The 14,251-nt window shown below is 41.0% G+C and overlaps 1 protein-coding gene across 1 annotated transcript; it reads left to right on the forward strand.

Annotated features, from left to right (window-relative positions):
* The first annotated feature begins 11,818 nt into the window (after positions 1 to 11,818).
* On the forward strand, positions 11,819 to 12,538 carry UCN3 (urocortin 3). Its single transcript, XM_026691279.2, has one exon. It carries the CDS (start codon positions 11,826 to 11,828, stop codon positions 12,282 to 12,284), a length of 459 nt encoding a protein of 152 aa, XP_026547064.2. The 5' UTR covers positions 11,819 to 11,825; the 3' UTR covers positions 12,285 to 12,538.
* Positions 12,539 to 14,251: the final 1,713 nt, after the last annotated feature.

Raw genomic sequence — 14,251 nt, forward strand, 5'->3', positions numbered from 1 at the left:
AATCTGCAACTCTTACACTGCAAAAACATATGGACGACACAACTCGATCAGAGCAAAGCAATAGACGCAATCTACATAGACTTCTGTATGCCTTTGATTCAGTGGTACACGACAAACTACTCCTAAAAATAAAATCCTATGGTATCTCTGGACACCTGCATAACTGGATAGAAGCATTCCTGTCAAACAGACAACAAATGGTCAAAATTGGGAGTGTCCTATCAAATTCTGTACCTGTCAATAGTGGTGTCCCCCAAGGCAGTGTTCTAGGACCAACTCTCTTCATACTCTACATAAATGACCTCTGTGATCATATTAAGAGCAACTGCGTTCTCTTCACTGATGATGTAAAGCTATTCAACACCACAGACAATACTGCTACCCTTCAAAAAGACCTTGACTATGTATCAGAATGGTCAAACAAATGGCAACTTCAAATCTCAACAAATAAATGCTCTGTCTTACATATTGGCAAAAAACCAGAAAATAAAATACAGGCTGAATAGTCAAGACCTTGTTGATGATCCAAACTCTGTCAAGGATCTTGGAATACTCACCTCTAATGATCTAAGTGCTAGAGCCCATTGTAACTACATAGCCAAAAAGGCATTAAGAGTTGTTAACCTAATCCTATGTAGCTTTTTCTCTGGTAATATTACACTACTAACTAGAGCATACAAAACATTTGCTAGATCAATACTTGAATACAGCTCATCAGTCTGGAACCCACATTACGCATCTGATATTAACACAGTCGAGAAAGCCCAGAAATATTTCCCAAGAAGAGTTCTCCACTCCTCTACTCGTTGCAGAATACCTTATGCCACCAGACTTGAAATTATAGACCTAGAAAATCTAGAACTACTCCGCCTTCGGTCTGATCTAAGTATAGTATATAAAATCATACATTGCAACGACTTACCTGTCAATGAATACTTCAGCTTCAACCAAAACAACACAAGAGCAAACAATAGATACAAACTCAAGGTTAATCGCACCAAACTTGATTGCAGGAAATACGACTTCAGCAACAGAGTGGTCAATGTCTGGAATACTCTACCTGACTCTGTGGTTTCTTCCCCAAACCCCAAAAACTTTAACCTTAGAATGTCTACTATTGACCTCACCCCTTTCCTAAGAGGTCTGTAGGTTCATAAGCGCATCAACGTGCCTACCATCCCTGTCCTATTGATTCTTTTATTTTTCTTATATGTTCCCATTTCATGTATTCATAACTACGTATATACTTATACCTATTATCTTGTAGGCGATTGACAAATAAATAAAAATAAATAAATAAAATATTGGAAGACTGCTCTCCTGTCTCCCCTGGTCCTTCTCTTCCCTAGACTAGCCAGGGCCACTTCCTGCAACCATTCTTCATATGTTTTAGCCTCCAGTCCCCTCATCATCCTGGTTGCTCTTCTCCTACTCATCTTTTTTATAGTGTGGTGACCAAAACTGGATGCAGGACTCCAGGTGTAGCCTTACTAAGGCTTTACAGAGTGGTATTGGTACCTCCCTTGATCTCGATTGTATCCCTCTGTTAATGCCACTTAGGATTGCATTGGCTTTTTTGGCTGCCGCTGCACACGGCTGGCTCCTATTTAGCTGGTTATCCATTATCCAAGATCCCTCTCACGCCAGCACGATGATCGCTTGCATGCAGAGAGAGAGAGAGAGAGAGAGAGAGAGAGAGAGAGAGACATACACACACCACCCCATCTGAAAAAGATAAAAATGAGCTTTTCTGAAAGATTAGAAGGCTTCTGTCTCATTGCTCATTAGTGTCCACTTAGCTGACCCTTCCAAATTCATTAGGAGCAGAAGAGGAGAGAATTAGCAAGCAATCTTAGGCAATTTGTTCCGGGTGTTGGATTTAATAAGGTCTATAGAAACTCTCCAGATTTGATGTAGAGATCTTCTAGTCCAGCTGAAGCAGGAGACCCTATAGCATTGCAGACAAATTTATCTATCATCTATCTATCTATCTATCTATCTATCTATCTATCTATCTATCTATCTATCTATCTCTATCTATTTATCTATCTACCTACCTACCTACCTACCTACCTACCTACCCACCAGTGGTGGGATTCAAATTTTTTACTACCGGTTCTGTGGGCGTGGCTTGGTGGGCATGGCAGGGGAAGGATACTGTAAAACCTCCAGTCAGAGGTGGGATTTGCCGGTTCTCTGGACGACTCAAAATTTCCACTACCGGTTCTCCAGAACTGGTCAGAACCTGCTGAATACCCACCTCTGCTACCCACCTACATACCTACCTACTCTATCTATCATCTATCCCTTTGCATCCATATCTATCTAATCTACCAAATCTACCTACCTACCTTATGTAACTACCTAGCTACCCACCTACATACCGATCTACATTATATCTATCTATCTATTCTATCATCTATCTATTCTATCATCTATCTATCTATCATCTATCTATTCTATTCTATCATCTATCTACCTATCCTATCATCTATATCTATTTATTCTATCTATCATCTATTCTATTCTATCATCTATCTACCTATCCTATCATCTATATCTATTTATTCTATCTATCATCTATCTATTCTATCATCTATCCATCTATCATCTATCTATCTATTCTATCATCTATATCCTATCTATCATCTATCTATTCTATCATCTATATCTATATCTATATCTATTCTATCTATCTATCTATCTATCTATCTATCTATCTATCTATCTATCTATCTATCTATCTATCTATCTATCAATCTATTCATCTACCTATCCACCTACGTGCCTACCTACCCTATCCTATCTATCTATCTATCTATCTATCTATCTATCTATCTATCTATCTTCTATCTATCTATCTATCTATCTATATATCTATCATCTATCTATCTATCTATCTATCATCTATCTACCTATCCACCCACGTGCCTACCTACCCTATCCTATCTATCTATCTATCTATCTATCTATCTATCTATCTATCTATCTATCTATCTATCTATCTTCTATCTATCTATCTATCTATCTATCTATCTATCTATCTATCTATCTATCAATCTATTCATCTACCTATCCACCTACGTGCCTACCTACCCTATCCCATTCTATCTATCTATCTATCTATCTATCTATCTATCTATCTATCTATCTTCTATCTATCTATCTATCCATCTATCTATCTATCTATCTATCTATCTATCTATCTATCTATCTATCATCTATCTACCTATCCACCTACGTGCCTACCTACCCTATCCTATCTATCTATCTATCTATCTATCTATCTATCTATCTATCTATCTATCTATCTATCTATCTATCCATCTATCTATCTATCTATCTATCCATCTTTCTTTCTTTCTTTCTTTCTTTCTTTCTTTCTTTCTTTCTTTCTTTCTTTCTTTCTTTCTTTCTTTCTTTCTTTCTTTCTTTCTTTCTTTCTATCTTTCTATCTATCATCTGCCATCTATCATTTGTATCTTATCTGGCTCATGAAATCATAGAGACCGAGGGCTGGGAGGGACTTTGGGAGTCTTCTATGCCAGCCCCCTGCCTGAGCAGGAAACCCTCTAGCATTTCAGACAAATGGTTGTCCAATCTCTTCTTGAAATCCTCCAGTGTTGGAGCACCCCCAACTTCTAGTGGCACGCTGGTTCATTGTTCTCGGTGTCGGGAAATTTCTGCTGATTTCCAGGTTGCTTCTCTCCTTGATGAGTTTCCATCCATTTGCCTCTTGTCTGGCTTCAGTTGCTTTGGGGAATAGCTTGACTCCCTCTTTTCTGGGGCAGACCCTCAAAAACTGGACGACTGCTCTCATGTCGCCCCCCTAGTCCTTCTTTCCATTGAACTAGACCCATCCAATTCCTGCAACCGTTCTTCGTATGTTAATCAGCAGACCAAAAAGTAGTTAGCTATTAAGCCATGCCCTTCTCATGGCTTCCTAAATGGCTGGGATGAATTAGGTCTCCTAAGGCAGGGAGGTTAGACTAGCAGACCTCTAAGGTCCCTTCCAGCGAGACATTTGTGGAGTGGATTTTGTCCCGTTTTACGGCTTCTCTGGCCACAGTGGTTAAGCAAATCACTGCAGCTGTTAAGTTAGTCACGCGGTTGTTCGTGGTTTAATTTTCAGTGTCAATCTCTTCATTTCTGCACAGTCTAGTTAATCTCTTCTTAACTATCTGTTCCTCTTGCGGTGTTTCTTCATTTTTCCCATGTTGTGCGAAGACAAAAAAACCTCCCCGCTGTTACAATCTGTTGTAATATTAAATGCATACCTTTTCTTATCTAATTTCCCTCGCTATTCTACCTAACCAAAACAGTTGGGGTTTAAAACCTAGAGGTTTCCCTAGTGCCTTTTCTTAGCAGGCGAGCCGATATTCACGTACCTGTTTTCTACCTGTGTATCTTTGCCCAATTTTTTTTTCTTTTGTTTTTCTTGACCCTGTCGGTTACACCTTGCAAGACTCTTAAGCCAGCAGGAGGAAGAGGAGAGAAAAAAAAATAGACGAGTTTGAGTAGTGCCAGCAATAAATCCTGTAATAAAATTCCCTCCCCATCCTAAAAAAAAAAACAACACCACAATTCCCCTCCACACACACACACACACACACCTCTGTGGCATTTCTGCCCAGTGATGGTACTAGCCAACATTACCTCATTCCAAGGAGAATCCTATCTTTCTATCCAAAGCTCTTTCGGATTTACATTATAAAGCCATTAACATATCATTTCCTCTCTCTCGGTCTCTTTCTCTCTCTCTCTCTGTCCCCCCCCCTATATAAATAAATATCTATATATATGTGTGTGTGTGTGTGTAAATATATATATATATATATATCCAAGGCTGAGTAGGAGAAAGCAGAGAAACGCACAAGCCAGTTTCTTGAAACAAGAAGACAAGCTGAGATCAGGCCACCTGGGATGCCTTCAATCTTGACCTAAAAGCCCAAGCAAGACAGCAGGTGCACCTTGGCTTTGCAAAAAAAAAGAAAAAGAAAACCAGTTTCAGGTACGTGAATTTTGGCTCACCCGTTTTTTCTGAGGCAGAGGAAAACCTGGGAACTTTGCAAAAAATAAGAACAGTAGAAATAGTTACCTGAAACAGATCCCAGAGCTACCAGGCAGGTAAGGCAGGGGGACAGAAGTTAATTAGCCAGAAGTAAATTTTAAACAAGAGGATGTGAATAACTCACCTTTTCGGGGTTGGAAGGGTTGTGTTGTCAAAGGGATGGAGAGAGGTTTGTTTGCCTGTTTGCAGAGTGGGTTTTGGTTTGCAATATTTATGGTTGCATTAATCTTTCGGAAGGAGACATCGCAGGCAGAGAAGAGTTTAAGAGATGCTTTAAAAAGGGATAGGAAGAATTTGGGGGAAATGGTACGATTGGATTGAATAAAGACAGATGGACGACGGAAGAATTAATGATAAGCAATTAATAGATTAAAAGCTTACATTTGCACGAATTGTGTATATTTGTAAACAAGCACAAAATAGAAGTGTACGAGATAGATGTCACACACTGTTAATGTCATAATATGTATATATTTTTGTTCGGTTTTTAAAGATATAAAAGATCAGTAAAGTTTATTAAAATAAAAATAAAAAGGGACAGGAAGGAGGAGGGAATCCTGGGGTTTTTTTTGGCCAAAATAGGGAAGTTGGAAAGGAACAGGGGACTAGTTGAATCGCTTCTGTTTTGATAATGGTTAATTTCCAAAGAGATTATTCAAAGCAGAGGGGTCAAAGGGAAGGTGAGATTTGGATTAGGAAATATTCGAAGGAGCATCCTTGAACTGGCTTCATGGGGAGATTTTCCTGTTCCAAACCAGTTTCAAACCAGTTGCAAGCAGAACTTTGCTCCAGAAATACCTCGACAACCTAAGATGCTTTGCAACAGCATGAGAAATAATTTGGGGCAATATAATATTTTCTTGCTGTTATTTTCCCCCTATGATGTTTTTAGTCCTTTAAATTCATTCTAAGAATCTAGTCCATTGTGTGCATTTTAAAGGAATTTCTCTAGGTTTATGCACATGTTATTATTTTGAAGCATACATATGTTTAAAGGGTGTACATTTTTATGGGGTGCATATGTTATTTGTTTATTTAAATTATATCCATGTTTAAGGGATGCATATTTTAAGACATGCATATGTCATATGATTAAGATATGCACATTTTAAGGCAAGCAAATGTTATTATTTTTCTACATATACATGTTTAAGAAATGCTCATTTTAAAAGTGTGCACACATTATTATTTTTTTAAAGTATACACATATTTAAAGATGCATCGGTTTTTGACTAATAAATATTAGATTGACATATTTATAGAATGTACAATTTTATGATGTTCATATGTTATTATTTTTACCTGTTTTAAAAATGCACAGGTATTATTTTTATACATATATTTAAAATCTGCACATTTGTTAAGGCATATACATGTTATATTTTAAGTAACACATTTAAGATGTGAACATTTTAAGATATGTACATGCTATAGTTTTTTAAAAAAAGAATACGCATACAGCTATTTAAGATATTCACATTTTCAAGGCATGCATGTTATTATTTTTTAATTATATGCATGCTTAAGATATGCAGATTTTTAAGGCATGCATGTGTTTATTATTATTTTTAAAGCAGTTGAAGAGAATGTTTTGAAAGGCTGGCATAAAACAGGATGGAGATTTGAATTCAACAGGTTCCTTGCTATATGTGCTCCTGAGCTTCTACAGAGTGCTAAAAGAAGACCAAGCAATTAAGTCAATGTTTCTCAACTTTAAGAGGTGTGGGCTTCAACTCCCAGAATTCCCCTGCCAGCTAAGGTTGAGCAAAAAAATGGAATTAATTAGTAGAAGGTTCATTAAAGATTCATTAAAGAGACAAATGCTTCTCACACAATTGGATGGGCAAACTGTCAAAGAAAGCTAGCAACTTCTATTAGATGTGAAGCCACAAGCTAGGTTTATTAAGACATCCATAAGATGGAAAAATCTTGTTTCTGACTAAAATAGACCTGGAAGTGCAAAAAAAAGAGAGAGAGAGAGAGAGAGAGAGAGAGAAAATTAAACCAGGAAAAATAGGTTTTTCTATTATTTTTTTCCTGGGAAAACAACCTGTTTTTTCCCAATTTTTCAGGGTTCTTTTTTCAGGACATGCCATCTTTACCAATAGGTGAAAGCGGGAGGGAGGGAGGAAAGAAGGAAGGAAGGAAGGAGGAGGAGGGAGGGAGGGAGGGAGGGAGGGGGGGAGGAAGGAGGGAGAAAAGAAGGAAGGAAGGAAGGAGGGAGGGAGGGAGGAGGGAGGGAGGAAAGAAGGAAGGAATGGAGGAAGGAGGGAGGGAGAGGGATGGAAGAAAAGGGACAAGGAAGGAAGGAAGGAAGGAAGGAAGGAAGGAAGGAAGGAAGGAAGGAAGGAAGGAAGAAGGAGGGGAGGGAGGGAGGGAGGGAAGGAGGAAGGAGGGAGGGAGGAGGAAGGGAGGAGGGAGGGAGGAGGAAGGGAGGAAAGAGAAAAAGAATGAATTGATGGAAGAAAGGGGGACAAGGAAGGAAGGAAGGAGGGAGGAAGGAGGGAGGGAGGGAGGAAAGAAGGAAGGAATGGAGGAAGGAGGGAGGGAGAGGGATGGAAGAAAAGGGACAAGGAAGGAAGGAAGGAAGGAAGGAAGGAAGGAAGGAAGGAAGAAGGGAGGGAGGGAGGGAGGGAAGGAGGAAGGAGGGAGGGAGGAGGAAGGGAGGAAAAGAGAAAAAAGAATGAATTGATGGAAGAAAGGGGGACAAGGAAGGAAGGAGGGAGGGAGGGAGGAAGGAGGGAGGGAGAAGGAAGGAAGGAAAAGAGAAAATTAATGGATTGATGGAAGAAAAGGGGATAGGGAAGGGAGGAAGGAAGGAGGGAAGGAGAGAGGAAGGAAGGAAAGAAGGAAGGAAGGAGGGAAGGAGGAAGGGAGGGAGAGAGAGAGAAAGGAAGGAAGGGGAGAGGGAGGGAGGAAGGAAAAGAGAGAAAAATGGATGGATTGACGGAAGAAAAGGGGACAAGGAAGGAAGGAAGGAGGGAGGGAAAGAGGGAGGAAAGAAGGAAGGAATTTATGAGAGTGCTTTTTTCTTAACAAACGCCTTCTGTTTTTCACACCCAATTTATGCTGGAGTAAGGAGAGGAGAGCAAAGATGTAAAAAGCCTTAAAATTATCTGTGGGGGTTATTACAAAAGAAATGGGTGAGATTCGTCAATCCATAAGGAATCCACGGGGAATTCAGGAAAAAGAACTCTAGATTGAGCCAAAGTGACGAAATTCAAAAGGTTTCACGCACTCCCCTCCATTACTCCGTAGTGGGGGACGTTTTAAAAAAGAGAGTAATAAGTAAAAATCATTTGGACCAGAAATATGAAATCCCGTTTGCTTAAATGCTTTTATTTGTCCCTTAGATGAGTTTTGACTATTGTAGATAGATAGATAGATAGATAGATAGATAGATAGATAGATAGATAGATAGATAGATAGATAGATAGATAGATAGAAAGAAAAAAGGTAGAGTAAGTAGGTAGGTAGGTAGGTAGGTAGGTAGGTAGGTAGGTAGATAGATAGATAGATAGATAGATAGATAGATAGATAGATAGATAGATAGATGATAGATAGACAGACAGACAGACAGACAGACAGACAGACAGACATAGATACATAGATATAGATAGATAGATAGATAGAGAAATAAGATAGGTAGGTAGATGATAGATATAGATGGATAGAGAGTGAGGATAAATTGGTTGGTAGGTAGGTAAGTAGATACATAGATAGATATACATGGAAAGAGGGAGAGTAGATAGATAGATAGATAGATAGATAGATAGATAGATAGATAGATAGATAGATAGATAGATAGATAGATAGATAGAAGGTTGGTAGGTAGATGATAGATATGGATGGATAAAGAGAGGATAAATTGGTTGGTTGGTAGGTAAGTAGATAGATAGATAGATAGATAGATAGATAGATAGATAGATAGATAGATAGATAGATAGATAGATAGATAGATAGATAGATAGATAGATAGATAGATAGATAGATAGATAGATAGATAGATAGATACATTGATAGATAGATAGATACATAGAAGGTAGGTAGGTAGATGATAGATATGGATGGATAGAGAGAGGATAAATTGGTTGGTAGGTAGGTAGGTAGGTAGGTAGAGATAGATAGACAGGATAGAGATACATAGATAGGTGATGGATGGAGAGATAGATCTATTAATAAATCCTTTTCATAAAATGTGCCAATGGCAAAAGATGGGACCAGTCTCTTAAAGATTGCTGGTCGTGTTTGTTGAATGGCATTTTGAATGGACTTGCAGTGCTGGACAACCACCACAAGATGGCGCCCAATAATTGCAAAAGCTGAATACTCCAAGAAGGAATTATTGCTATTGTTGCTATTGTTGCTATTGTTATTATTGTTATTGCTGTTGTTGTTATATTATTGTTGTTATTGTTATTGTTGTTGTTGTTCTTATTGTTCTTATTGTTATTGTTATTGTTGTTCTTATTGTTATTGTTGTTCTTATTGTTATTGTTGTTATTATTATTATTATTATTATTATTATTATTATTATTATTATTATTATTATTATTATTATTATTTAATCTGGAACATTTGGGAACATTTATACTTCTTGCCTCCTCCTCCTCCTTCACATTTTTTCCCCCAACCCAAAGATGTTATCAGCTTTCCACTTGTGATAATGACACCATTAAAGAAAAGAAAAAAGGCTCTGCCACTACGCTGAATTATTTTACTTTTTCTTTTTAAAAAAATACTGTTGTTTTAAAGACATTATCTGAACGGCAAGGATTATTTTCATTTTGCACGCCTAGCGGGGGAATGAGAACAGATACCTGACCAATGCAACTTGTTTGATTCACGGGAGTTTATTGCGTGTGGGGGGGGGCGAGGGGGGGAGAAAAAATATTCCATCCCAGAAGATCAAAAGAAAGATCTTTTAAAATGTAATGTAAAGTCTAGAATTGGCCCTACGGGTGTGCAAACAGAACAGGGTGGGGGAAATGCCAGAATTGGACAGCCGTTTCAAAATCCATACCGGTGATCCTCCACTTACAACATTTCCGTTGTTAAATAAGAAAGATGTCGAGTGTGTTTTGCCCCATTTTTTAATTTTTTTTTTTAAAAAAGTTCAAAATATTAAAAAGTTTACAAAAAACAAAACGTTAAAAAGCTTTACAAAAGTTTATATAATAGTCAAAAGGTTCTATAATATATCAGCAACTTTCAATATCATTATCTTGGCAGTAGACTATCATATGTACACTTAGAATTTGACAGGTTTTCCATGTTAACTATATTAATTCACAGTTCTTAATTAATGTTAACAAACAAAGCTATATCATCTTTATAGGTAACTAATTCAAGTAAAAAGGGAAGAAAAGAAAAGAAACAAACACAGAAAAAAGAACATCATATTAACACTTAATATACGTATATATATCTAAAGCAAACGTCAAGAGTATCTCTAGACTATAGTTTTGCCCCATTTTAGGACAGCTGTGTTAAGTGAATCGTCGTAGGTGTTTGCGTGGCAGAAACTTCAGTCACCTAGTTACTATCTATGAAAAACTATGTATGGAATGCACTTTTGGTTTCCAAGCTGCTTGCACTGCTCTTTCAAACCCCTTTGCCCCCCCTCCCTTTCTGTTGGCAACTCTTAAAATGACCATAGAAATATTTTATGAGTTGACATTAAACTAATCTGGCTTCCCCCACACACCCACACCTGTTGATTTGACTGGTCAGGAAGCTTCAAAAAGAGATTGCGGGACACAGACACAAACACACACACACACACACAAACCGGGATGCTGCAGCCGTCATAAATATTAACCATTTAAATATTGGCTCTCCAGACCCTGGCAATGCTTCCATGGTCATTAAGTGTGACGAATGATAATTGGTCACTTTTTGAATTTGGATGATGCTACAGTGGTCGTTAAGTGTGAACCACAGTCGTAAGTCCCATTTCTCAGTGCCGTCGCAACTTTGAATGGACATGAAACAAATGACTACAAGTTGAGGATTAACTGTAAAGCTTAAGAAGACGAACTGCTTTTTATTATGCTTCCCAAACCTGATTTAATTTAGTTTTAGCCCAGGGGTTGTGAACCTGTTGGACCTCAGGGACCCCCAAACTCATAATTTTAAATCCTGCGGACCAGAGACCCTGGGAAAATCCCCAAAAAGAGTCTGCAGGAAAATCCCCCACCCCATTTTCCTACCGATCGATCATTCTTTATTTGGAATCACATTATTCCCTGTGGGAGGGGCCGTCCACCGTCCACCTGTGCCTTTATTCCCGAGTCGACCCTTGTTCCTTAGCTGTTCCCTTCTTCTGGCAGCTCTGTGCATACGCACACTGGAAACAGGCTCCAGCTGTTCTTCTGCCCCACTGATCTCTGACTCCAAAGGCAGCTAACTGTCGGACGGCCCTGGCCCCATCTCTGCCTCCGATGCGGAGCCTTCCTCAGAGCCTTCCCCGGGCTCCAGGACTGGCCCATGTTCCTCCCCAACCTCCTCGCTGTCCGAATCTGCGCCAGCTCCACTGGTCACTGGTGGGCCACAACAGAAGGGTTGTAAAATGGGGCAAAGCTCACTTCACAAACGTCTCGCTTAACAACTGAAAAGGTGGGTTCTGTGGTGGTTGTAAGTCCAGGACTACCTGTTGAGACTCAGCTCCTGTAGAAATGTAGCCAAGATCTTCCTCAGGGCCCATGTTCACAAACCTTCTCTCCTTCTTTGGTGTCCCAGGCGCTGTGGTACCATGACATCCTCCTCAAGACTTCTGTTCCTCCTCCTGGTTCTCTCCACCGCCAGGACGGGCTTCTCCCTCAACGCCGACTCCATCTTCAGCTGTCTCCTCAGCTCTGCTCTCTCCCAGGCCAAGGAGGAGCTCATGGCTGCGGAGAACTCGTTCCTGGAGAAGAAGACCTTCGTGGTCCCACTGGTGGACAATGAAGACTCCAACTCCTTGGAGGACCTGGGGACGGAGAAGGAGAAACGGACGTTCCCGGCCGTCACACGCTACGTCACCCTCGCCCAGTCCAAAGGAAAGACGGTGCACAACCAGGCCAAGAACGACCGGCGCGCTAAGTTTACCCTGTCCTTGGACGTCCCCACCAACCTGATGAACATCCTATTCCACATCGCGAAGGCCAAGAACCTGAGGGCCAAAGCCGCCACCAACGCTCAGCTGATGGCCCAGATTGGCAGGAGGAAGTGATGGAAGACTGAGGAGAAAATGGCCCAGGAGGAAAAGAAAAAGGCGGCCCTCCACCCCAGCCTCCAGATCTTCCGCTGTCCTAGGCCAGAGAGCGTCTCTTCTCCGTCTCTTTGAAGCTTTGTTCGTCCTTCCTTTCTCTCCCTCTCTCATCCTGCTTCTTCTCAAGCTTCACCACCGAAGAACTTTGGCTAAGTGGAACTTAGGAGACTTTTTAAAAAATGTTAAGGAGAAAAACGTTCCTTGCTTTACACGTGATGCAGGTCCCAAATTAAAGCAAATTCTCTTGAGTTTCTAATTCTTTCTTTCTTTCTTTCTTTCTTTCTTTCTTTCTTTCTTTCTTTCTTTCTTTCTTTCTTTCTTTCTTTCTTTCTTTCTTTCTTTCTTTCTTTCTTTCCTTCCTTCTTTCTTTCTTCTTTCTTTCTTTCTTTCTTTCTTTCTTTCTTTCTTTCTTTCTTCCACAGCATTGGCTTGGTTGCCACAAGCACCGTATGAATTCTGAATTATAGGGTCCTTGGTGCTCTCTGAGCTTGGTGGTTTTCTTGCAGATGTTTCTTGACCCAGCTAGGTTACATCCTCAGTGCTAGAAGGGAGTGGGGTTTGTGGGGGTTTGTGGGGGAGGAGGGGAGGAGGAGGAGGAGGAGGAGGAGAGGAGAGGGAGAGGGAGAAGGAGAAGGAGGAGGAGGAGGAGGAGGAGGAGACTGTGGGGGTTTTGGTGTTCTCTGAGCTTGGTGGGTTTTTGCAAACATTTCATGACCCAACCAGGGAATATCATTAGTGTTAGAAGGGAGTGGGGTTTGTGGAAGGAAGTGAGGAAGGAAGGAAGGAAGGAAGGAAGGAAGGAAGGAAGGAAGGAAGGAAGGAAGGAAGGAAGGAAGGAAGGAAGGAAGGAAGGAAGGAAGGAAGGAAGGAAGGAAGGAAGGAAGGAAGGAGAAAGAGGAAGGAAGAAGAGAGGAGAGGGAGGGCTGTGGGGTCCTCGGTGCTCTCTGAGCATGGTGGTTATCTTGCAGACATTTCATGAACCCAGCCAGGAAACATCATCAGTGCTAAAAGGGAATGGGGTTTGTGGAGAGAGGAGGAGGAGGAGGAGAGGAGGAGGAGGAGGAGGAGGAGGAGGAGGGAGGAGGAGGAGGAGGGAGGAGAGAGGAGGAGGAGGAGGAGGAGGAGGAGGAGGAGGAGGAGGAGGAAAACTACTGTAGAGTCCATTGTGCTCTCTGAGCTGGGTGATTATCTTGCAGACGTTTCATGACCCAACTAGGTAACAGCATCAGTGCTGGAAAGGAGGGGGGATTAGTCCCTGTATATACACGGCTTACCCTTTAAACCGCAGCCTAGAACCTCCAAGAATCCTCCCACCCACATGGACAAGGCAGCCACTTGGCAAATGACTCGTATTTATGATGGTTGCAGTGTCCCAGGGGGGTCAGGTAATCCCCTTTGGTGGTCTTCTGACCATCAAACACAACTGGGAAAGACAGACTCGCTGGAGCATAGTGTCCCTCACTTAACAACCGAAGCCGTTCCCTCAACTACTGTAAACAACCAGGTAAAAATGGGGCAAACAACCCACCTCACTTAACAACTGTCTCATTGAGCAACAAGAAATGTTGGGCTCCGTGGTGGCTGTACGTCGAGGCCTAGTATTCTCCCACCCGCACTGATGGGTCGTTCCAATATTTAAAAAAATAGGCCTTCCGGAAATACCGGAAGTGCCAAAACGGGCCTGTTTTTCGGCCTCCCGAGGCTGCAGAGGCTTCCCTCGAGCCTCCATAAGGGCAAAAAGAAAGCCTCAAATAGGCCAAAAATCATCTGGGAGGCGCACGCATGTGCAGTGCTGATAAGGGGGTGGGGGAAGGGGTCTTGTGCGCACATGCGCAGGGGAGAGGGCCCATTGCATTGCGGGTGTTGGTGCCCGCGTGCGCGCTTTCGGCACGCCACAACAAAAAGGTTCGCCGTCACTGATACAGACT

Source organism: Notechis scutatus, chromosome 6, assembly GCF_049901735.1.
Source record: "Notechis scutatus isolate UNSWTSFEM ecotype Mainland chromosome 6, rNotScu1.2, whole genome shotgun sequence".
Taxonomy (NCBI): Eukaryota; Metazoa; Chordata; class Lepidosauria; order Squamata; family Elapidae; genus Notechis; species Notechis scutatus.